This window comes from Salmo salar, chromosome 22 (genome assembly GCF_965601325.2).
Source record: "Salmo salar chromosome 22, fSalSal1, whole genome shotgun sequence".
In the NCBI taxonomy this organism is placed as follows: Eukaryota; Metazoa; Chordata; class Actinopteri; order Salmoniformes; family Salmonidae; genus Salmo; species Salmo salar.
Window position 1 is genome coordinate 31199622 of NC_138312.1, and position 25608 is coordinate 31225229.

General features: G+C 42.6%; 1 protein-coding gene across 1 annotated transcript; it reads left to right on the forward strand.

Moving 5' to 3' along the window:
* The first annotated feature begins 433 nt into the window (after nt 1-433).
* LOC106583214 (protein kinase C delta type) lies at nt 434-25419 on the forward strand. Its single transcript, XM_014167130.3, has 18 exons — nt 434-685; nt 12701-12836; nt 13090-13289; nt 13374-13443; nt 14603-14762; nt 15306-15337; nt 15539-15624; nt 16353-16482; nt 16569-16669; nt 17428-17527; nt 17712-17842; nt 18081-18254; nt 18496-18587; nt 21262-21324; nt 21609-21747; nt 22617-22805; nt 22918-23046; nt 23306-25419. The coding sequence occupies exons 2-18, from the start codon at nt 12722-12724 to the stop codon at nt 23462-23464; spliced, it is 2070 nt and encodes a 689-aa protein (XP_014022605.1). The 5' UTR covers nt 434-685; nt 12701-12721; the 3' UTR covers nt 23465-25419.
* Nucleotides 25420-25608: the final 189 nt, after the last annotated feature.

Sequence of the window (25608 nt, forward strand, 5' to 3'; positions counted from 1 at the left end):
ATGCCGAAACATTGGATGATGTTGAGTAATTTACAGTTCTGGTGCCAGTTTAGCCTCAGGGACAGTGCTAGCAGCAGCAGCAGCCAACTCTTACCACCTCCACACCCGCAGAGTTCTGCCCAAACCCAGACTACACCCACAGCCTACCCGTGTGATCCAAACCCACACACATCAGGACTTTACGTAAAACTCAGCACAAGTCTTCTCCCACATTGAGAGTTTTAGGACAGACATACTCACAGTACTGCACATATACTACACTCTAGCCTGTTTAGGAGACTACAACAAGTCACAGTGAAATTCAGTGAGGGAGTGGAGGCAGTTTTGACTAAGCAGTTGCACTATTGTAAAACCAAAGGTTGAAGAGGGAAGTCAATCATCATCTCCCATTGGTATAAATGTTTCCTGATGTGTGTACAATAGTAAGATCATTCAATGTTACACAGGAGATGACCAAGAATCTGTGAAACCAAACGAGGACACGTGCATAATAACTAAGACTGCTGCGTCCACAGTGCAGTGTGTATGTAGCTACCTGGTCGACGTCACATTGCCACGGTCTACAGAGCGAGCGAGCGAGCAGCTACTTCCTCGATCAACGGAATCACAGAACGAGCAACGGGAAGGAAGACAAGAAAAAGAAAAGTCACAGAACAATAAATAATCCGAACATTTGCAAGACGAGGTAAGTCAATGGGGAAATACTTTCGGTCATTTGAACAATAAAGACGCATATACGTTGGTAACTTCGCTGTTGTTACGTTTTGCAATGTAGTTTAATACCTTTTTTTAGGTTGATTATTTAAATAGCCTTTATTGAAGAAAACATTAGGCTACATACTGTGCACTGGAAACTACGAAAACTTGCGAGAATACTAGGTAGCTAGTATTTCCGTAACCCCAGAAAAAATGAAGAAAGCGTTGTCAACTGTAATGTTATATATTGATATTGGCGTGCACTGAAATCCGCTACATTCCGGGTAAAAAAATGGTACAGTACAATTTCATGTGCAATTGGCAAATTAATTATTCAATAGAAACTTGGCATTGTCGAATACGGGGGAAACCGTGGTTGGTTTTCATACTTTTTACTAATTTGTGTATTTCTCAACACCATTTATTTAACTAGGCAAGTCAGTTAAGATCAATCCTTATTTACAATAACGGCCTACCCCGGACGACGCTGGGCAAATTGTGCGCCGCCCTATGGGAATCCTAATCACGGCCGGTTGTGATACAGCCTGGAATCGAACCAGGGCCAGTAGTGACACAAGCACTGCCCCACTCGGGAGCCCCACCATTAGGCTATATCTTACGATACTATTTTCAATATTAGGAGAAATAGCAAGGTCTTGGGTTGAAATGGGGAACCTTTGTATCCCCATATCTTATTCCAACATAGAGTTACAAGCCATTAAACACACCACTTGTGACAAACAGCTGCATCCAGGGTTGGTTGTCACACAGTATGGGCAAAGATGTTTATATCTAACCCAAGATAGACCACAGCCTGTCGTTTCCAATGGAGCAAATGAATCATAGTGGGCAGCACAAGTAAGGAGGTGGGCAGAGCCAAGTACACCCGAGCAAACAAGGTGAAAAATGTGTTGAAGTGCCCTTGAGCAAGGCAGTTATACTACTATGGCTGACACTGTAAAATAACACATTTCATTGCACCTATCTGGTGTATTTGACAATTGTTGCAGTGTTTGCCTTTTTTTCTAGCAACAATTTAACTAATTTACAATAAAATAAACAAGTTAAGCCGTTATCTGAAAAAAGTAAAGTCTTTATTTATTTAACAGTATTTCTATCTAACATAATACAAATAAATAAGTAAAAATGTATTCAACATAGTTCAATATTTGCTTTGACAATGTAGTTCTTACTCCACTCAAATTGTCATATCAACGCTTAATAAAATAAACAGTAACCATCAGATATTTGGATGAAAATGAAAGTGTGTGTGTGTGTGTGTGTGTGTGTGTGTGTGTGTGTGTGTGTGTGTGTGTGTGTGTGTGTGTGTGTGTGTGTGTGTGTGTGTGTGTGTGTGTGTGTGTGTGTGTGTGAATGTTGCTGACTCTCAGTCGGAGTCACATGACTCACAGTTTTGACAAGCAGGTCCGGACTGGACCAAATCTGAACCAATCAGAGATGCCTGTGTTTCACAAGTTTGGACAGCACAGTATACAGTAGAGCATAGTAGAGTACAGTACAGTAAAGTAAATAAAAGTATAATGTACTCAGTGCAGTACAGTAGAGTAGTGTAGAATACCGTCGGGTACAGTACAGTAAGGTAAAATAGAGTATAGTTCAGTACAGTAGAGTACAGCACAGTAGGGTAAATTACAGTATAATGTACTGTATTGTATCCTACTGTACTCAACTGTACTGTGGTGTACTATAATTTACTGAATTAAACTAAACTGTACTCTACCAAATTAAACTGTTTTGCACTGTACTGTACTCTACTGTGCTGTACTGAACTGTGCTGTACTGTACTGTACTGTACTGTACTGTACTGAGCTGTGCTGTGCTGTACTGTACTGTGTGCTGTACTGTACTGTACTGTGCTGTACTGTATTGTGCTGTACTGTACTGTACTGTGTGCTGTACTGTACTGTGCTGTACTGTATTGTGCTGTACTGTACTTTACTGTGCTGTACTGTACTGTGCTGTGCTGTGATGTGCTGTACTGTGCTGTATTGTACTGTGCTGTGCTGTACTGTACTGTACTAGGCTGTACTGTGCTGTACTGTACTGTGCTCTACTGTACTGTACTGTACTGTACTGTGCTGTACTGTGCTGTATTGTACTGTGCTGTATTGTACTGTACTGTGCTGTACTGTACTGTACTGTACTGTGCTGTACTGTGCTGTATTGTACTGTGCTGTACTGTACTGTATTGTGCTGTACTGTGCTGTACTGTGCTGTCCAAACTTGTGAAAATAAGTATTCTAGGCATCTTTTCGAAGTCATTTAGCTTACTGGGTACATTGTTACAATGGGGATGGTTGTCAGATTGTGACAACATCAATTTAACAACCATGGCCAACCACCCCAATGCTAATTAACATGCTAGTTACCACATTGCTTGACCTAGGAACTCACAAATAGGCTTGAAATAAAGCTATCCCTTTCCACGTTCCAATAAATATATTTTATGGATACTTCCATCAACTATTTATTAAAGAAATAACAAGCAGACAAATGTTTGCTTTCAACCATGAAACATTCTAATATTCCTCTCACCTCAATGTTTTGTGATCCTGTCCTGATTTGACCACATGGATGACCTCTCCTATAGAGGACACACATGTTTATCTTGAAATGATTACACAGCAATAATAAGCAGTGACAATCAATCCATGAGACAACCAACCGTGGTCTTCAATACTTCAAATTATTCTCAACTGTAAACGCACGGATCTTATTGTGGGCAGACTGTCAACATGTTTAAATACATAAAACCAGACCATACTCGGTTATGAGACAATGAGAGAAACCATTCTTCTTCATTTGTAATACCTTGCTTTCAAAGCACTCTGGGGTTTCTCAAGATCATGACATTCTGTGGGTTCATTGTGACATGCATGATGCAAGGCATTGCCAATGATGTAGAAGCCGTTTTGAAGACTTCCACTTATCCACACTGTTCAGTCTATTTCCCAATTACTGGACATGTCATGACCACTTCTGCATGTTTGTTGTTCACTAATAACTAGGTTGAAAACAAAGGTAGTTTCTATACATTTACTGTCAAACTTTTATATGCAACTTTACTTGCTAAAAGAAGCCCCTTTTTAAGTTGCATTGCATTTGATGAGTCACCACTGTGTCTTATCATAATGCCAACTGAATTTTGTGAACCACATCCACATTTGACAAACAGTGCACAGATGAAGCAAGAACAAGACATGATTTCTGCACACCCACCCGTTAACCAACTTGTACTGATCTGATGATGATGTTGTGCGTGTGTGTGTGGAAGTGTGTACAGGTACATGGAGTAAAGATATCATTTAACTTCCTATTCCATTGTGTCCCACTATAAACACTGGACTGTGCATTGTGCTGCATCCTCCATCACAGGGTATTCATCTTTATCCATATACTACCTGGCTTTTTGTTCTGGATTAAAAAGGGTTTAGGTGGTGAGCGTGACAAGGGGCGTGGCAATGGGCACGGCTGGCGGACTGAATTTTAGAGAACATTTTAGAGACCCTCATCTTGGTGGTGTTTTTTGTTGTTGCAATTTTAGCATTTTTAAGCCAATTACAGTGTTTGTAATTGCACAGCTCAACGGTCCGAAGATCATGCCTACACTGTAACATTGTTCAGCTCACTAGCTGCATGGCTTCGGCTGTGACTGCATTGGATCTGTTTGTCATAGAGTAACAGCTGAATAATGATCACTTTGAATGGCCCATTACATTTAAGTTATGAGTCTGTGTTAGAAATCTTGTAGTCATTACCGCTCTCTCTCCGTTCATCCCACTCTCCCTTCATCTCCCTCTCTCTGTTAGGTCATAAGTATTTGTTCTTGCCCGTCGGTTTGGTAACAGACTCCAACCCCAAATTGCACTATATATATAGTACAACACAAGACTGGCTCTAATCTCTCATGGACAAACTACGTAAACATAAATGGTACCGTAGATCTGTCATGATACAGCGGGATGTGTGAGATAACAAGCCGCATTACTTCCGGTGGCTTTTTTATCACTGGTTATTTGGACAAATCACAATTTCGCAGCTGTTAACATCCTTCGAATTTCAGGAGGGAATATTTGGCCCATAGACTTTACGTAACTTGGAAGAGAGTGGAGCTTTTCGTTCCGTTTCCGATCCTCGTTCTATCGCTTCTCTATCTCTAATCTATCTCTTCTCTATCTCTTCTCTCAATTTTGTTATTTTAACAACCAGTTATCCAATAGCAAAAAAATGTACGATACATACAAATTGCCCTTTGAATGTAGTATGGTACAGTACATTACACTGTTTTCACATTAGGCAATACACTTGCACTACCCATTAAAATTGACTAAACATCAAATTTCCATCATTTCTATACCATGTGTGATCACTGAAGAAATGAACTAAACAATGTTTAGCAGGCACTAGTTTGCATCAAACCTGTCTTGAGCATTTGGCCATAGGTTCCCATCGAAATCGCAGTGAATATCCTCATTGTTCATGCACCTGGGAAAAAACCTTTTGGCATGGCCTGATTTAGGTCTGGACTGAAGTCATTGCATGCCTCATCCATGGCCTGAAGGAGGGTGGTACGCTCATGGGGATGACAAGCAAACATCTTCCACTGGGGTCACATACCAAAATGTGTGGACTGTTGTCACTTTGGATTAAAGTGTCTGCTACATAAATTGCATATATTACAGTATTACAGCACAGTATTGGCCAACGCAATTTTAGTAAAGCAGTATGAACCCTTTCTTGTTTTGGACATTCTGGATTATTTGCGTATTGGTATTGTATTGATATTGTATAACTGCACTGTAAGGGCTAGAAACACAGCATTTCGCTGCACCTGCTGTAACATCTGCTAATCTATAGTAGACAAACCAGATTACATGTCAAATCTAAAGGTTTACCAAATGTTTAAGTGATCATCAATTAAGAGCAGTCGGATTAAGTAATAGTAAAATATATTTTAACAAAAGAGAAGATAATCATGTCAAAAGTAATGTGCGCACTGCATTGTGAAAGGCAATGACTTAATATGAACATGTATTGCAATGTGAAACATGTATTTCTAGATGAAACACTGATTAGGTATTTATAGATTTTTTTCTATTGTGTTATTGACTGTATGTTTGTTTATTCCATGTGTAACTCCGTGTTGTTGTTTGTGTCGCACTGCTTTGCTTTATCTTGGCCAGGTCGCAGTTGTAAATGATAACTTTTTCTCAACTAGCCTACCTGGTTAAATAAAGGAGAAATAAATATATATATATAAAAAATAGGTTTGGTGAAAAAGTGACTATATGATTTTGTGTAATGTACTTAGTCAATAAAAAGTGTGCTTAGAGTTGTGAAACAACTGCCTTTTTGATGATCTATTTTGAGTTGTACTAAGAGTTGTGAAAATTTACCACATACTTGTGAAAATTGTACCGAAGCGATTAAAAAAAGCCTGTAAGAATCCCTTCCATAGTTTGACAGATCACAGACACGCAGTGTAAAGAGCTCTCTGAAAGAGAGTGGGCTCTATTTTCGTGTCAAACGCACGTTAGTTAAAATTTCATCATGTAAAAACTGGTGCACTGGCATTTTCCAGCTCTAACGCCAGGTTCGGCAATTTACCTGTCTAACACCAGCACGCTTGCGCTCAGATGGGAAAGGTGGAAATATTTTCGGCGTGTCCTTAAAAACATGACCCAAAGTGATGATTTCAGGCAGTGCTGGTAGGGATATTTAAGACCAACCAAAAGCTGGTTTTAGCGCTAACAGTTGGTTATGGCATTCATTTTAATGCCCATGTGCACATGTAACAAAAGTAGCCCAATGTGCTTTTGGTGCCTGTATTTAGAAATATAAAAACTCATATTTTTTCCCCATTTTATTTTATTAAAAACCAAATATAGCCTCCCCTCCTCTCAATTAAGGCTTTTTTTGTCTGCCCAATGCAATCACAAAGTAGTCAAGACTGTCGATAAAGGGTTTGGCTCCTGAAACCGCTTGAAAATAAATCTTAATCATTAAAAGCTTTATTATAATATCAAGTTTGAGAGGAGTAAAACAGTGAGCTGACATTCCCTTTTTATGCATTGTAGGCAGGCTCACAGTATTTTAGTTATGCAGGTCCCGTTTTGGACGTGCGTAAAACCCCCTCCATGATGTAGGCTACGTTTCCATGCCCATCATGAAACGAGAGATGATAACCTTGGTGAATACTGGTGAACCTCGTATTTAGAAGTCATAAGTAACCAGTAAAAATAGCTTGTTTTCCGTTTCATATGTTCAAAACCCAAGCCCTCCCATAGGCCTACTATAACGAAGGCTGGTTCAACAGCAATGCCTGTCTTTTTTTATCATGGAGATTTTATGATATCATTACATTTTACATGTATTTATTGTTGTTTAAAAAAAAACTGGTGGCTTGTTTTCCGTTACATTTTATGACAACCAAACTTATTAGAATGATTCACCTTCCTGGTATTATGGTGACAAGGTCCGTGGCGTGCTTGCAACTTCTGGAGATGTGTGAATGCGATCTGATCTGTAAGATTGTTCCGATTATTTTCATAAAACATAGGCCTATTGGGAGCAGTATAACGCTGCGTGGATATTCTCCCTTTCTATTTATATTGGATCTTTGTCCAGCAACTGTAAAAAGTTTGGATGTACGTAAACCCTCCATTGTCTGCGTTGTTTTAATATTAAATGCCCATGGGGAGAAATTATGGTGCCTGTAAGTGTGGCATAGCCGATTTAAAACAAGTTGTTGTTTCGTTTTGATTACAATTATTCGTTATCTTCTTAGGCTTTATCAATCATTCATTTAAAATTGCTTATTGACAACGTTTAGCATGTCCATGCTCAGCCATAATGCAATTTACAGTAATCCTAGGCCCTATATCAGTGCTAATTCTATGTATATATTTTCACTTTAAAACCAAGCAATTACTTAACGTATTTAGAAAAGATAGGTCTACATTTTGTATTTTTTTCTGTAAGCCATTTAACAAACTATAGCGGACTAAGATTGGAATTGGAGTTGATTATACACAATACATTAAAGACTGTAAATACACAAATTGAAGCAACCACATATTTTGCCTTTGAACACGCTCTGATTGGCCAGTGAGGGCCAAGCCTCGACACACCCACAACTTGTTTATTCATCAAAACCCAGCTCTTTCGAGCCAACGCCAGCAAGTTCGCCAATAATTGTGATAGTGAAAATAGCAAAACTATTTCTGACACACCCCTGAATATATAAGCTACCGCCTGTGGTTGATTTACCATTTTGTTAGGTTTGTTCAAATAGAGCCCAGTGTGTGTGTGATGTCATTGTCTGAGGTGCTAACAGTCAGCTGTCTGTGAGTCATAAGGGGAAGATGTGTGAATGCATGTCTGCATGGGACAAAACAATAAAATAAAAGAGAGAGAGCGAGAGAGAGAGAGAGAGAGATGAAAAGGAAGAGATTATGAGCTCACAGCAACATTGGGTCCTTGAAAAGCGCTACTGTCATGCCCTGACCATAGAGAGCCCTTGGTTCTCTATGGTGTTTAGGTCAGCGCGTGACTAGGGGGGTGTTCTAGTCATTATATGTCTATGTTGGTGAGTTGTATGGTTCCCAATTAGAGGCAGCTGGTAATCGTTGCCTCTAATTGGGGATCATATTTAGGTAGCCTTTTCACCACCTGTGTTTTGTGGGATATTGTTTGTGTTAGTGTGTTTGAGCACTACGTCGTCACGATCTTTGTAAGTTTTGTTTATAGTTTCACTTTGTAATTAAAGATGTGGAACTCAATTCACGTTGCGCCTTGGTCCGCTCATTTCCAAGATCGTGACCGCTACATAAATGTGTTATTATTAGGTTAAATTCCTACCACATATACTGTACAGAGAGAGAACTAACTGGTGGACAAGATTAGTTAACAACTGACCTTGAACATAGAAAGAGTCCCTTGTCCTTGTCAACCCGGCTATGATCTGATAGGTAATCAATATCGATCTCTGTGATTCCCTGGTAACACACGCACAGGCACGCAGTCACACAAACACAGGCACGCACGCAGTCACACAAACACAGGCACGCACGCGGTCACACAAACACAGGCACGCACGCGGTCACACAAACACAGGCACGCACGCAGTCACACAAACACAGGCACGCACGCGGTCACACAAACACAGGCACGCACGCGGTCACACAAACACAGGCACGCACGCGGTCACACAAACACAGGCACGCACGCAGTCACACAAACACAGGCACGCACGCAGTCACACAAACACAGGCACGCACGCGGTCACACAAACACAGGCACGCACGCAGTCACACAAACACAGGCACGCACGCGGTCACACAAACACAGGCACGCACGCGGTCACACAAACACAGGCACGCACGCGGTCACACAAACACAGGCACGCACGCGGTCACACAAACACAGGCACGCACGCGGTCACACAAACACAGGCACGCACGCGGTCACACAAACACAGGCACGCACGCAGTCACACAAACACAGGCACGCACGCAGTCACACAAACACAGGCATGCACGCGGTCACACAAACACAGGCAGGCACGCAGTCACACAAACACAGGCACGCACACACAGAGTTTATTTTTGATCAACACCTGAAAGCAGCACAGCTCAAGGCTTGAACACATGGACACCTCCTTTAGTACACACTGCATGACATTCCTCTCTCTGTCTCTCTTCCGCCTCTTTTCTGTCCTCTTACGTTTTCTTTTTTTTCTTTCCTTGTTTTTGCCACCATTTCCTTGCCTCCTGACTTATTGATGTGTATGGGTGGTGGTGTAGAGCTGGTGAACAGAAACACAGGACTTTGGACATATTGAGACCTGCTCCCTCCCAGGAATGCAGGGAAATACCTTCACTCCCAGAGCTACACTCAGAGAGAATCAGTCTAGTACAGCTAACCTTGTGGGGGGACACAATTCAGTCCCATTCAAAATCCAATTTTCCCTAACCCTAACTCATACCCTTACTCTAACCCTAACCTTAACCCTAAACCTAACCTAACCATAGCTCCTTACCCTAGCCCTAAAACTAACCCTAGCTCCTAACCCTTATCATAATTCTAACCCTAACACTAATTCTAACCTTAACCCTAAACCTCCTAGAAATAGCATTTGACCTCGTGGGGACCAATAATACACTGCTCAAAAAAATAAAGGGAACACTTAAACAACACAATGTAACTCCAAGTCAATCACACTTCTGTGAAATCAAACTGTCCACTTAGGAAGCAACACTGATTGACAATAAATTTCACATGCTGTTGTGCAAATGGAATAGACAACAGGTGGAAATTATAGGCAATTAGCAAGACACCCCCAATAAAGGAGTGGTTCTGCAGGTAGGGACCACAGACCACTTCTCAGTTCCTATGCTTCCTGGCTGATGTTTTGGTCACTTTTGAATGCTGGCGGTGCTTTCACTCTAGTAGTAGCATGAGACGGAGTCTACAGCCCACACAAGTGGCTCAGGTAGTGCAGCTCATCCAGGATGGCACATCAATGCGAGCTGTGGCAAGAAGGTTTGCTGTGTCTGTCAGCGTAGTGTCCAGAGCATGGAGGCGCTACCAGGAGACAGGCAAGTACATCAGGAGACGTGGAGGAGGCCGTAGGAGGGCAACAACCCAGCAGCAGTACCGCTACCTCCGCCTTTGTGCAAGGAGAAGCAGGAGGAGCACTGCCAGAGCCCTGCAAAATGACCTCCAGCAGGCCACAAATGTGCATGTGTCTGCTCAAACGGTCAGAAACAGACTCCATGAGGGTGGTATGAGGGCCCGACGTCCACAGGTGGGGGTTGTGCTTACAGCCCAACACCGTGCAGGACGTTTGGCATTTGCCAGAGAACACCAAGATTGGCAAATTCGCCACTGGCGCCCTGTGCTCTTCACAGATGAAAGCAGGTTCACACTGAGCACATGTGACAGACATGACAGAGTCTGGAGACGCCGTGGAAAACGTTCTGCTGCCTGCAACATCCTCCAGCATGACCGGTTGGGCGGTGGGTCAGTCATGGTGTGGGGTGGCATTTCTTTGCGGGGCCGCACAGCCCTCCATGTGCTCGCCAGAGGTAGCCTGACTGCCATTAGGTACCGAGATGAGATCCTCAGACCCCTTGTGAGACCATATGCTGGTGCGGTTGGCCCTGGGTTCCTCCTAATGCAAGACAATGCTAGACCTCATGTGGCTGGAGTGTGTCAGCAGTTCCTGCAAGAGGAAGGCATTGATGCTATGGACTGGCCCGCCCGTTCCCCAGACCAGAATCCAATTGAGCACATCTGGGACATCATGTCTCGCTCCATCCACCAACGCCACGTTGCACCACAGACTGTCCAGGAGTTGGCGGATGCTTTAGTCCAGGTCTGGGAGGAGATCCCTCAGGAGACCATCCGCCACCTCATCAGGAGCATGCCCAGGCGTTGTAGGGAGGTCATACAGGCACGTGGAGGCCACACACACTACTGAGCCTCATTTTGACTTGTTTTAAGGACATTACATCAAAGTTAGATCAGCCTGTAGAGTGGTTTTCCACTTTAATTTTGAGTGTGACTCCAAATCCAGACCTCCATGGGTTGATAAATTGGATTTCCATTGATTATTTTTGTGTGATTTTGTTGTCAGCACATTCAACTATGTAAAGGAAAAATTATTTAATAAGATTATTTCATTCATTCAGATCTAGGATGCGTTATTTTTGTGTTCCCTTTATTTTTTGAGCAGTGTATGTCCCCAGTTGGTCAAATTTTTGTTTGTTTACTATTCTTGTGGGGACTTCTGGTCCTCACGAGAATAGTTAAACACGTCAAAACACAAACACACACACACGCACGCACGTGCGCACGCTCGCACGCATGCACGCACGCCCCCCCCCCCCCCACACACACACACACACACACACACACATTCTTCAACACCTGCTACTATAATTTCACACCATACATACGTTTTCACGGACAAAATGATCAAAGCAGCTGTCATTAACAGAAGTGCTTTGCCTTTCTGTGTTCCTACTGTAGCCTATGAGTGTGTTGCTTTGAATTAGGATTATCCTAATGTGATATTGAACCTTCAGTTTAAGTTTAATCGGTAGTTCACAGTGTCATTAAAGGCAGAGTCTACTTGTTGCAGTATGTGAGAAGGGCATTGTTTCTCAGTTTATAATAATTACTTAGTTCAGTGACGGATCTCAGGCCTATTTCACGGAGAGAGTTTCTGTTTGTTTAGGTGACTCATAGAATCTCTTTCTTTCTCACACACGTCTCTCTCACTCTCACACTCTCACACTCTCACACACACATACACACACACATATGCACGCACGCACACACACACACACACACACAATCTCTTTCTGTCATATGACTGGATAATGGGACTGATATCAAATCTCTTCTGCCTTTCTCTCTGTCTCTCCTCATTTCCCTCTACCTAATCCATTTTGCTTGTCATCTTGAGTGGATACATATCACACTTTAGGCTTTGCTTATACTTTTACAATGATCAAACAATGAATTAAACAAATATCCATATTAGTAGCATGTGACTGATGATGCAGGGTGTGTGTATGTGTATGTATAGCTCTCATCACTGCTGGGGATGTTCAGATGCCATATCTTAATTTGATCCTCCCGTTGTTGCAGGAACATTTTTAAGTGGTGTATTCAAGGTTTAAAAAGGCTTCTAAAGTTTGTAATTTCCACTCAAAAATGTCAGACTTGATTTGCCCTAATTAAAAATGTATCAACCCCTACAAAAAATGTCCAGTAATTATAATCCACATAACAATTGACATTTCCTGTTGCTGCAGGATTATTTTCCTGCTGTAGCAAACTGGCTCAAATTAATATCCTACATCTGTAACTGAATCACGGCTGTCATATGCGTATGAACAGAAGGCTGAGTGATGGACTGTTACTAGAAATATGTTGCCGTGGTTACATTCTGCTTGGCCATGTCTTTGAACAGGTGGCCCAGTGACGCGTCAACATGGCACCCTTCTTGCGGATCGCCTTCAACTCTTACGATCTGGGTGTTCTGTCCCCCCTGGCCCCTTCTGATACCCCCTTCTGTGCCATCAAGATGAAGGAGGCCCTCACCACCGGTGAGAATCTGACTATTACTATAGTTTCTAGTGTGTTATAGTAGAAATATATTAGTCCCATTGTCCCACACAGTCACATTGTAATCCTGTCATTAAATACTGTATACTGTATGTCCTATGAAAGTCATACACGAGGACCAGTGTGGTACAGATATGCAGGTTTTTAGATTGTTAGACAAGTATGAAAGAAATCAATCTCTATCTAACCTCTCTCTCCCTCCCCCTCCTTCCCTCTCACCCTCATTCTCTACAGAGCGTGGTAAGACGCTGGTTCAGAAGAAGCCTACCATGTTTCCAGCCTGGAAGGCCAGCTTCGACGCCCACATCTACGAGGGGCGTGTCCTGCAGGTGCTGCTGATGAAGACTGCAGAGGAGCCATTGGCCGAGGTCACAGTGGGCATGTCTGTCCTTGCCGAGCGCTGCAAAAAGGCCAACAGCCACGCTGAATTCTGGGTAAGATGGACTTTGATTCTCTACTGTCCTGCATGAATTGTGTGTCTAACTTGCAGATGATTGTGTGTGTGTGTGTGTGTTCAGGTTGACCTGCAGCCCTCAGGGAAGGTGATGATGGCAGTGCAGTACTTCTTGGAGGGAGCAACTGATACAGGTGAGACTCTTGAGATGAAGCCCAGCTTTACTCTTCTCATCCTCCTCTGTTCCCCTCCTATCTGGTCTGTTTTTGATCTATATTTTATATGTCATGTTTGTCACTCTGAAGCTGTCTGTCTGTTGCCTTGGTTCTCATCTGTTCAATGCTCACTTTTGGAATACAGACGGAGCAAGAAGGAACAGAGCAAACTGTTTGTTTGTGTTTGTGTTTGTGGGGACCAAAAGTTAGAATTAGTGTTAGGGTTAGAATTACGTTAAGGGTTAGGAGCTAGGATTAGTTTTAGGGTTAGGAGCAAGGGTTATGTTTAGGGTTAAGATTAGGTCTTTGGGTTAAGGTTAGGGTTAAGGTTAGGTTTAGGGTAAGAGTACTGGTTAGGGTTAGAGTTAGGGTTAGGGATTAGGAAAAATAGTATTTTGAATGGGACTGAATTGTGTGTCCCCACAAGGTTAGCAGTACAAGACCGTGTGTGTGTGTGTGTGTGTGTGTGTGTGTGTGTGTGTGTGTGTGTGTGTGTGTGTGTGTGTGTGTGTGTGTGTGTGTGTGTGTGTGTGTGTGTGTGTGTGTGTGTGTGTGTGTGTGTGTGTGGGTGTTTGTGTGTGTGTGTGTGGGTGTTTGTGTGTGTGTGTGTGGGTGGGTGTCAGCATGGACAGAGAGGACTTGGAGAGATTGGGAGTATATGTCCACTGCATTGAATCATATCTACAGTATAAGCCTGAGTCCCTGGTCCCTGTTCTAAAGTCTTAATCCTTTTACACAAAGACCCACTCTACTGTGTGTACGCGCTATCTATTCCGCTCTCATCTGTCTCACTCAAGCGCACGTACACACACACACACACACACACACACACACACACACACACACACACACACACACACACACACACACACACACACACACACACACACACACACACACACACACACACACACACACACACATTCTTGCAGTCATGTATTGGTTTTGTGTATGAATACATGTCTGTTAGTTTTTTAAACATAGTTCTCTTACCGGCTCTATAAGGTTTTGCCTGTTTTCTCAAACCAACAGTGGACCAAGCACTCCAAATGTTGTCACTACTGTTCCTAACGCTACATTAATGTTTCTTAACCATAACGCTCTGCTGTTAGCCTGACTCTCTGCCTGTCACCTATAGAGGGCAAGCCTCCCACAAAGGAGGAGGTAGGGGGTCCCACCATAAACCGCAGACGAGGAGCCATCAAACAGGCCAAGATCCACGAGGTCAAATGTCACGAGTTCATCGCCACCTTCTTCAGACAGCCCACCTTCTGCTCCGTCTGCAGAGAGTTTGTCTGGTCAGTTATTCATTTTGTCCAGCGGCCTGTCCTCATGGCTCTTTACTCCTAGCTCTACTTTCTGTTCGCTTCATGCTAACAGAAGTCATTCCCTATGTACGAGTTTTATTATCAGTTCCATTCATCCAATTTAAGTGGCAACGTCTTGGTCGGTCTACTTTATACTGAGAGACTGAGTGGAGGGATAAGATAAGGCGATGTCTTAGTACGGACTATGATCTCCTCCTATCTATCTAACTTTAGGGGTTGTGTTTCCGGGAGCGGGTCAGAAGTCTTGCATTGTCTGGAAATACCCACACAAGACTTATCAACATTTAGCAATGTATTCGCAAAATCAGCACAGCTTCCACTACTAGTCCTGTATTATTAAACTGGAGTGAGTTGTGTTCTGGTAGAATAGGTTGTCTCAGGAGACGGTGGATGAGTCTCTGTGTGCTGCTGTATAAACGGACCTGTCATCTATATACCCCATTCTCACTTTGTCTCCATTCATCCTCACTGGCCCTCCACAATCTCTCACTCCTATACCTTTGTATTCTACAGGGGGCTCAACAAGCAAGGCTACAAGTGCAGACGTAAGTGTACAATAATGTGGACAACCTACTGCTATACAAGCACATACACACAACATCATAGATACACATCTATAAACACTGTAGTTATGAACACTACCTCAATGCAGAGCAGATTGTACAGCCCTACCAGTGACTTCGATATCTGCCTGTATGAATGGTGCTCACTTGTCATCAATGTAGTCCATATCTCTTCTCTCCCAGAATGCAATGCAGCTATTCACAAGAAATGCATCGACAAGATCATCGGCAGGTGTACGGGCACGGCAGCCAACAGCCGGGACACTGTGGTACGTTGGGACTACTAATTCATTCATTAATTAGATGATTTATTCATTTACTTATTTGTGTCAATCCGATGTGGAGTTTACTCCCTATGAGTTTTCGGTTCCATTGATTAAACTGGTCCGGAGGTTTTCCTCCATTAATAATGTGAACAACAGCTGTGATGCCATTAGCTGTCAAGGTGTTACAGGGTCAGAGTCCAAACTAGCAGGCATCAATCAGACATGTAACCTCGACCAAGGATGAGGTCCCCTCACAGCCCCATCAATATTCATCAATAGAAAGGACCAAAGAGCACAGGTAACTGAGCTTAGAGGTTACATTCAAACATGAGGGAATCTCCCTTCACTCATACGTAAGGGGTGGTGAGAAGGGGTGTGTTCTGAGTTAGAAAGGGGCGTATATAAGGCCCTCTCTAGACTGGAGAGAGAGCAGGAGAGGAGACCAAGAGAAAGTGTGCCTGTCTATGGCAGTCTACAGGACCCCACTGAAACTACTACAGACAGGACCTAGGCTCAGGAAGAATAACACCAGGGCACGCAAAACAAAAGAAGATGAGGAGAGAACAAGGAAGGAAGGAGAGAGAGAGAGAGAGATGAATGCGGGCCATGAGGTACCCTCCCAGGCGGGTATTTTGCCCCCCCCCCCCCCCGTACCGATGGATCTGGGTGTTGATGAGTTGTGTGTGTGTGTGTGTGTGTGTGTGTGTGTGTGTGTGTGTGGTCCATCACAGTTCCAGAAGGAGCGCTTTAAGATAGACATGCCACACCGCTTCAAGAACCACAACTACATGAGTCCCACCTTCTGTGACCACTGTGGCAGTCTGCTGTGGGGCCTTGTCAGGCAGGGCCTCAAGTGTGAAGGTAAGGAGCTGCGTGTGTGTGTGTGTGTTGTGTCTGCATTGTCATTGTATTTAACTGTATACTGTAACTCTTCTATGCTCTCGTAGATTGTGCCATGAATGTGCATCATAAGTGTCAGGATAAAGTGGCCAACCTTTGTGGAATCAACCAGAAACTACTGGCTGAAGCGCTTACACAAGTCAGCCAGGTGAGTGAGGGAGCTGATTGTGTGCATGTGCAAGCGTTCGGGCATGTGTGTGGATGTGGGTTCTTGCAAGTGCACGTGTGGGTGTGTGTGCGTTGCAATATGTTACTGAATGTGTGTGTGACACCTGACCCAGATCTACTCTATCTGTATGGCTATGGGAACCTGAGCTTCTTGTCCTGGACCCAGTTTTTCAAAAGTTCTGGATTTCGGCTATCGGGTAGGATAAAATGCATAGAAAAAGAATTAATAGGACGGGAGTCCCAATTGAAGTCAATGATTTGTCTGTTCTATTCATTCTATTTCTATGCATTTTATCCTATCCGATGGGTGAAATCCAGATAGATAACTTCTGAAAAACTGGGCCCTGGTATGTTTATGGACAGGAAGACTTTTTGTGGTGCTGAGGCTTCCAACAACCCTAATGCTCCTTATCATGGCCCTGTCTAGCCAATAGCAATTAATACCTACCTCCCCCTGGACACTATGTTTATATATCATGTTATGACTATGGTCTGACTGAATAAGCTGCTATGTCATTCTTAAGTCAGCATTATGTAGGCAGTATAACAATGGGGTCAAGTGAAATGCTGTATAACTGTTCAACAACAGTATTTTACAGCCCTGTCCCCATACAGTGTAATGCATCTTTGTTTATGGATATCTGTCAAAGGTGACAACGAAGGTGTTATTTGCTTCTCCCTCTCATCACCCTTCTATATATGTATTATCTCTCCCTATATCTCCTGTATGTCTTTCAGAAATCCTCCACTCGGCGCTTGGACCCAACCCTAGCTGACCCAGATATAGGGGTCTATCAGGAAGTCAATAGAAATTCCACTAGTGGTCTGGATGTCAATGGTCAGTCTGTGTGTGTTTGATTTTATGAACATATTTTATGATGATGTGTTATTTTAAATTCACTGAAATCAAGTTTGTGTGAATGGTTTGGAGTAAAATATGTTTTTATATATAACGTTAATTATAATAATGATGATTATGATGACAATTGTGGTGATGACCTTATAAGCTGTGTCTTCCCCAGACGGCCACCCTTATGGCAGGCTGTGGAAGGGCTCCAGCCTGCATCCCCCATCTCGCCTCACCCACCTGACACTCATCAACGTAGACAACTTTGTCTTTCACAAGGTTCTAGGCAAGGGCAGCTTTGGCAAGGTAAGCCTGGTACAGCAGACATTCAGGATGCCAGAGCAGTAAAGCAGTAAAGCTCACCACAGTACAGTTCACATACAATGAAGCAGTAACAACAGACTTTAATATTACCATCAATATAATATTTAATCAGGCTCTCCTCTCTTCATTTGTTTTCTCTTATTTTCTTCTCTTCTTTCCTTTATTCTATCCCTCCTCTCTCCAATCCCCCCCCCCCCCCCCCCCCCCCTTCTCTCCCCAGGTTCTGCTGGCAGAGTTGAAAGGTCAGGGGGAGTGGTTTGCGGTGAAGGCTCTGAAGAAAGACGTAGTTCTGATGGATGATGATGTGGAGTGTACCATGGTGGAGAAGAGAGTCCTGGCCTTGGCCTGGGACAACCCTTTCCTCACACACCTCTACTCCACCTTCCAGTCCAAGGTACGGACTGTAACCCTACACACACTCCTCGCTCCCCTTTTTGTGTGTTATTCTGGTTATTATAGCAACACCATTTTTTTTCTGATTAACATTACTAATAACAATAAGTGTCTACAAAAGCTGTCTCCAATAAGAAGTGATGTAAACACAAACTCGCTATCATAGCTTATTACACTACTACTGTGCTAGGTAGCTTTACAGTATGTGTTATGATGCCTGACCTTGACCGTGTTGTCCACAGGAACACCTGTTCTTTGTCATGGAATATCTGAATGGAGGAGACCTGATGTTCCATATTCAGGAGAAGGGACGCTTTGACCTCTACAGAGCAACGTGAGTTTCCCCAGTCACACACACAGAGATAAACACACACCCCAAATGTCACTATTACTCACTCAAAGAGACATACAGACACTCACCACCAATACTTTGATGGAAACCAGACAGCTATAAAGCAAAGACGGTGTTTACACAGTGTGAGACTGTAGCTGTGTGTTATGGGGTTTCCCTTCTACATACAGGGAAATGATGTATTGGTGGATTTTGGGTTGGTCACCGTCTATGGGTAGCTGTTCAGCTTGCAAAGGAGTGTGTGTGCCTCTCTCTCTGTCAGTGTGACTGTATTTGTTTTTGCAGAAGTCCCACAAGAGAAAGACTAGATTCAGATAGTTTGAATGAGGTCAAACACAGAGAAGGTACAGAGTCGCATGGCTGTTGAGCCCTTCTGAGTGTGGATCTGAAATGTGATGTTAAACTAACTGGTGCTTAGTTTTAGTGGTGTTAAGGTTTTTCAGTCGTTAGGTGCCTCTATCCCCTCTATGCTCAGGACAGGTGAGATGACAGGAGACATTCACTTCTACACTGTTGCCAGCTATAACTGATCCAGCATTGCTCCTATTGTCCTCACACACACTCCCCGGGTCCTCAAGGACAGTTTCAGAAAGGAAGAGAGATGCTCACCTCTCTGCTCTCACTGTATTAATCATTAGCTAATTGTGTATAGGGGGGGGTGTGTGTGTGTGTGTGTGTGTGTGTGTGTGTGTGTGTGTGTGTGTGTGTGTGTGTGTGTGTGTGTGTGTGTGTTTGCGCAGAACACAAGCTGGCAGTGCAGAATGGAAAGTCTCGTGGGTTTGGTTTCCTGGTTATGTAATATGTTTCCCTGGGTAGTTTGGTGAACTGTTGAGTTTCAAATGAGTCCCACTATCACAGAACAATAAACCTGTATCCACTAACTGACCCTAAGCATCTTAAAACCTCTTATTGTCCTCAGAAGGACCACTCACCAAAACCCCTGCTGTTTTTCACCCAGAGACTGCAGAGCTATCATTCCACGTTCTGGCGCCTTCCTAGAGCCAATGAAAGCCTTAGAAAATGTCACGTTACAGCACAGAGGCTGTATTTTCGACAGAGAGGCTATAGAAGGACAAGAAATGGTCAGACAGGGCACTTCCCATATAGAATCTTCTCAGGTTTTGGCCTGCCATATGAGTTCTGTTATACTCACAGACACCATTCAAACAGTTTTAGAAACTTTAGAGTGTTTTCTATCCAAATCTACTAATCATATGCATATTCTAGTTTCTGGGCAGGAGTAATAACCAGATTAAATCGGGTACGTTTTTTATCCGGCCGTGAAAATACTGCCCCCTATCCCAAACAGGTTAACACAGTGGCACAGACACTGGGCCACACCCTAAACAGACTTAACACAGTAAAACCCAATACACACTGTTTCTTACTGCGTTGCCTCTTCACAATATGGCATATTGTTGTGCGATTACCCCAGAATACTACACGGGTGTGTGTGTGTGTGTGTGAGTGTATATGGGTCGTTCCACCAATATAGTGCCATTTGGGTAGTGTAATTTGGTAAAGAAATTAAATAATTTTAACATTCTGTCATAAAAACATGTTTTCCCATCTCAAGAGGTTAAATAAAAAAAATACTTTAGTAACTGCCAAATAAAGTAACAGGGTTGACCCTAACACAGCAGATGTTTTCAACATTAAATCCTGTTGTGACAGGGGGAATGGAAGCTTGTTGTGTGCAACACTGAGGGGCAATTACAAGTTTGGTTCACGTAACAGGGTTGACCTTAAAATGAGGTACAGAGGTAAATGAATCAGTAATCACATGAAATAAATAATCATCTTCAGAAATGACTTTGTCAAATCAACAAAATAACTAGGGCTTTACCATGATGATGAAAACTTGTGGGTTAAAATATTCCAATAAGTCAGAAAAACATGATGAGGGACATCTCAAAACGCTGATTTTTGGAACTTTAACAAGTCTTTATTCATATTAAAAATCTGATTTATTGAATTTTCCATGTGGTTCATATTAAAGGGCACATCATTTAATATAACAGGCTTTTAAAATTCAATATTGGTGCACTATTTCTACTTAAAATATCAAAAGCACTCTGTTCGTTGAACAAACTACCCATATGATGACGTGTGTGTAGCCAGTTGATACCAGGACATCTTAGATACGGCTGATGTGTGTGACGGTATCTACTTGTGTGTTGAGTGAGAGTCAGAGGAGAAACCTGTCTGGACAAAGCTTACTTCAAGTCAATCATTCAGTCTCTCAATCCCAATCAATCACCAGCGACAAGAGCATACAGAGTCTCTATCCACCTATGTCAAGGCCCAATCAGTTTCCCCATGCCAGAGTTGAAAAGAAAAGCAGGTCAGAGATACTGTAGGCTAATCCTTCAGCTGTGGCTAGGCTGGGGCCGCTGGGCCAGGAGCACCTCTCAGGTTTCACCCTACAGTATGAGGCCATTGTTCAGCTCTCCTCTCTGAGCACCACTCTATACAAATGGCCTCTTCAATAATGCAGCTAGCTACACACTGGACTGGAGTCCTCAGCGACAGACAGCAGTGTTCAATAGGAAAGTAGATAGAGTAGTACTCTGCTGCCAGCCAGCTGGATCTCTAGACTGTGTAGTGATATTTATCTCTCTTTTTCCTCCCTCCTTTCTTCTCTCCCTCCCTCCAGGTTCTACTCTGCTGAGATCATCTGTGGCCTTCAGTTTCTGCACTCCAAAGGGATCATTTACAGGTAAATCGCAAATGCCATCATCAGCACTCTAATGTACACTCACTAACTTCTTACTCACTCAATCACATTACCATACAGATAAAAGAAAATGGCCAGAGCCCTTCCACCAAGGATTGATATAGTGATAGTATCACGTTGTGGGACAGTAAGTATGTGATTATTAGCTGTGCTTTTCTATACTGTCACAACTCTAGTCACCCTCTCGACCTTTCTACACCACACATTTCTTCCCACCCTGTCTTCCCTCCAACTCTCCCTCACTTGTTTTGTTTTTCTGCCCTCAGAGACCTGAAGTTGGACAACGTGATGTTAGATCATAGCGGCCACGTAAAGATAGCAGACTTTGGCATGTGTAAGGAGAACGTGTTTGGAGAGAGCCTAGCCACAACCTTCTGTGGGACTCCTGACTACATCGCTCCAGAGGTATGGAACACAGACATACACTCTCAGAAAAAAGGCTTCCAAAGGGTTCTTTGGCTGTCTACATAGGAGAACCCTTTTTGGTTCCAGGTAGAACTCTTTTGGGTTCCATGTAGAACCCTCTGTGGAAAGGGTTCTACCTGGAACCCAAAAGGGTTATTTAAAGGGTTATCCTATGAGGACAGCCGAAGAACCCTTTTAGGTTCTAGATAGCACCTTTTTTTTCTAAGAGTGTACTGTATACATGGCTGCATCTCATGACACCCTATTCCCTATTTAGTACCCTACTTTTGACCAGAGCCAAAGTAGTGCACTGAGAGATGGGTTAGGTGACAACATCACAAAATCGATGCACACGCTTCAATGGGGCAGAAGTCTGCGTCCATGTGTTGTTGTGATTCTGGATGGCCAGATAGCTAGCAACAATGACAAGAAGCTGCCATGTGGGGAATCATAGGTGGCTGTTTTGAGTTTTTTTCACTGATGTCAAGTTTATGCTAATATGGCAACAATTTTGAAGCTAGCTAACCAACAACTGTAATGATGTATTTGAGAGACAACAAGTGTTCATTGTGCAAATGTATTTATGTTTTCAATAAAAATTGGAGACTAAGTACAGTTTACATGTTCTCAACAATCTAAGCCAACCCTATCTGTTTTGCCCCATAGTTGAGTCTGTTTCTCTCCTCCTTTGTGTGTTTTAATCCCTTGTTCACCGTTTCTCTTCTCCGGTTTTGTTGCTAAACAACCAACCTGTCTATAGGGAATAGGGTATTATTTGAGAAGCAATCCACTGCGAATATACCTTTGCGAGTGTCTCACTATGATGATGTCACTGACCATGCCTTTCTATCTGATGACATCACTTTTAGATACTGCTGGGTCAGAAGTACTCCTTCTCCGTGGACTGGTGGTCATTTGGGGTGCTGCTGTACGAGATGCTGATTGGTCAGTCACCCTTCCATGGTGATGACGAGGACGAGCTTTTTGAGTCTATCCGCATGGACACGCCACACTACCCTCGCTGGATCACCAAGGAGGCCAAGGACCTGATGGAGAAGGTCTGCTCACCCCCATTCCCTCCTCCCATACAGTGTCCTATTCTGCCTCGGAGTCTATTTCTCTCCTCCTTTGTGTGTTTTTACTCACTGTTTCTCTCCTCCGCCGCTGCAGCTGTTTGAGAGAGACTCGACTCGCAGGCTAGGCATCGTTGATAACATTCGTGTCCACCCCTTCTTCAAGACCATCAGCTGGCCCGCCCTGGAGAGGAGGGAGGTGGAACCCCCCTTCAGACCCAAAGTGGTATAGACATGAAGTTTTATAGTAATGATAAAACAGTTGTAATATATAGGCCTACCATAATATAACACACAGTATTTGGGGTTGTTTCAAAGGGGAGAAGAGGCTGTCACTGACAGCCATTCATGTATCTAAACAAAGATCAACAATAATTAAACTACTGAATGCTCAGTAGAAATTAGGCATAATTTGATTCATCACCAATTGTCTCCATGTATCACTTGTCCTCCCTACTGATTGACATCTCTCCTGCCAATAACAGAAAGCCCCCAACGACTGCAGCAACTTCGACCGGGAGTTCCTCAGTGAGAAACCCTGCCTTTCCCATGGTGACAAGAACTTCATGGATTCCATGGACCAATCAGCTTTCGCTGGGTTCTCCTTCATCAACCCAGAGATGGAACTTCTCCTGGAAAAGTGAGGGAGGGGCCTGTCAACCAATCCTCATGCTCTTAGTTCTCAGTGACATTACTGGGGTCATAGGGGAAGCCAGGGATACATTACTAATGGGTCGTTCCATGAAATGGTTGCCTTTTGGACATGCAAACTTTTAAGAAATGAATATACAAATATATTTTCTTTCAACATTCAATTGCATTCAATGTGATCAAACCCTCAACTTCAGTGAGCTGTTCAATGTTCAGTATTTGTGACTGTAATAGAAACACAAGCAGTCTCCTACGGAAAAACACATTTTTACATCTCAGACATAAAAATCCTATGAACTAAGAGCATTTTATTTTCACTTGTACCACATTGTCAACCCTGTTACCTAAGACACGTATGTACCTGCCTAACTATTATTTAAAAGCATGTTTGAAATAAATCCAGCATTTTCTCATTGATTAAATATTCCTTGAACAAATAACTCACATATAATATCAAACTGATAAAGTTACCGTTGGGCGTTTAACAGGGTTGACGATAACAGGGTTAAGGATTTAGGTGAAGATCAGCCATTACTCCTCATGTGGTGAAGAGCATGGGACCACATGGTGCTCATGAAATTAGGAACTATATTTATGTTCCACACATAATGAAAGTTTAATTAAATAAAAAATATTCCTAACATTAATTGAGCGAACAGGGTTAATGTGTTGAGATCGACCACCTCAGTCAAAGATGATAAAACAATTATAAATAGACCAAAAAGAGAGAGAAGACTTCCTTCCCTTTCCACCATGCTGTTCAGAAGACCCAATTGATGTCCACTGGTAGGAATGGTCCATTATTTAAAAGGGACAATTTGTTTGCATAAGGGTTGGCCTTAAAAATGAGGGACAGACGTGAATGCATCACTAATCACATGAATATAAATAATCATCTTCAGAAATGACTGTCATAGCAGCACAATAACTAGGCCTTTACAATGATGGTGAAACCTTGAGATATTTTGGGATTAAGTGGGATGAAATGTTCCTATAAGTAACACAGGGTTGATGGAGGGACATGACAAAATGCAGAATATTGGCCTTTATTCATGTAAAAAAAATCTGATTTATTGAATTTTTGATGTGGTTTAAATTATAGTGTACTTCATTTACAGGCTTTTAAAATTCAATATTGGTGCATCGTTTCTACTTAAAATATCAAAGGGACGCAAAAGGCACCCATTTCGTGAAACGACCCTAGGGTCAGGGTCAGTGCGTCAAGGTGTCCTCATTCATGTGATCAAACCCTCAACTTGAGTGAGCTGTTGTATGTTTAGTATTTGTGACTGCAATAGAAGCACAAGCAGTCTTTGGTACTTAGAGAAATTATAGGATTTAAACTTATACAGGAATGGGCCTCTGCTGTACAGATATACTGTAGGTGTTACTGTTTTGTGTGCATGCTAGGGTGTCCAGATTTACACTGGGGGCCTTATATTTTAGTGACCTGACTTGTATTAGGGTTGGAAGGTGCATGTGTGTGTGTTTGTGGCTGTGAAAGGAAATGTTTAAAGACCTCATACCAACACCAACCACCTCTCAATCACAACAACCTCTAAATGTGTCACATATTCTTGAAAGATTGACTTAATCCAAATGTCCAGTTCGTCACTGCATGGGGAGCCTTTGCCTCTATTGTGTGGTCATTTGGACTGTGTGCCATGTAGTGTTAAGAAGACCAAGTTCAGACTGAGCAACTACAGGTATCACTGCCATTACATGTAGCCTCTTAAGGGACAGGGAAAGATTTGGTGTATGATTATTGTGCTTATTGTGTATGATGCTACGTGAATCTCTTTATTTGAATTGAACTTATTGAGATGCTGTATATAGATCTTATATATCTATATGTATATTGTTGTAAAATGTATATTATTGGTGTGCTAAGGATGTGCTTTTTTTACTGTCTCCATCTTTTACATCTTAATAAAAAATCATCAACTTCTAGTGTCTTCAGTCATTCTACCATATAAAGCACTTTAGATAGCAGGGAGTGACGTTTTATAAACCATGCTATCACTGCACTCAAGAAGAAATGGCCTTTGCTTTATGCAAATTGTGACCAGACACACAAACGCACACAATTGGCATAAGTAAATGTTATGTCCATTCTAAAATCAAATATATTTTTTTG

Excerpts from the sequence above, each read along its gene's own strand:
- LOC106583214 (XM_014167130.3), top strand. The coding sequence starts at position 12,722 with ATGGCACCCTTCTTGCGGATCGCCTTCAACTCTTACGATCTGGGTGTT. Across the intron at positions 17,843-18,080 it reads GCAAGGGCAGCTTTGGCAAG|GTTCTGCTGGCAGAGTTGAA; the intron begins GTAAGCCTGGTA and ends TTCTCTCCCCAG. Across the intron at positions 23,047-23,305 it reads CCCCCTTCAGACCCAAAGTG|AAAGCCCCCAACGACTGCAG; the intron begins GTATAGACATGA and ends TGCCAATAACAG.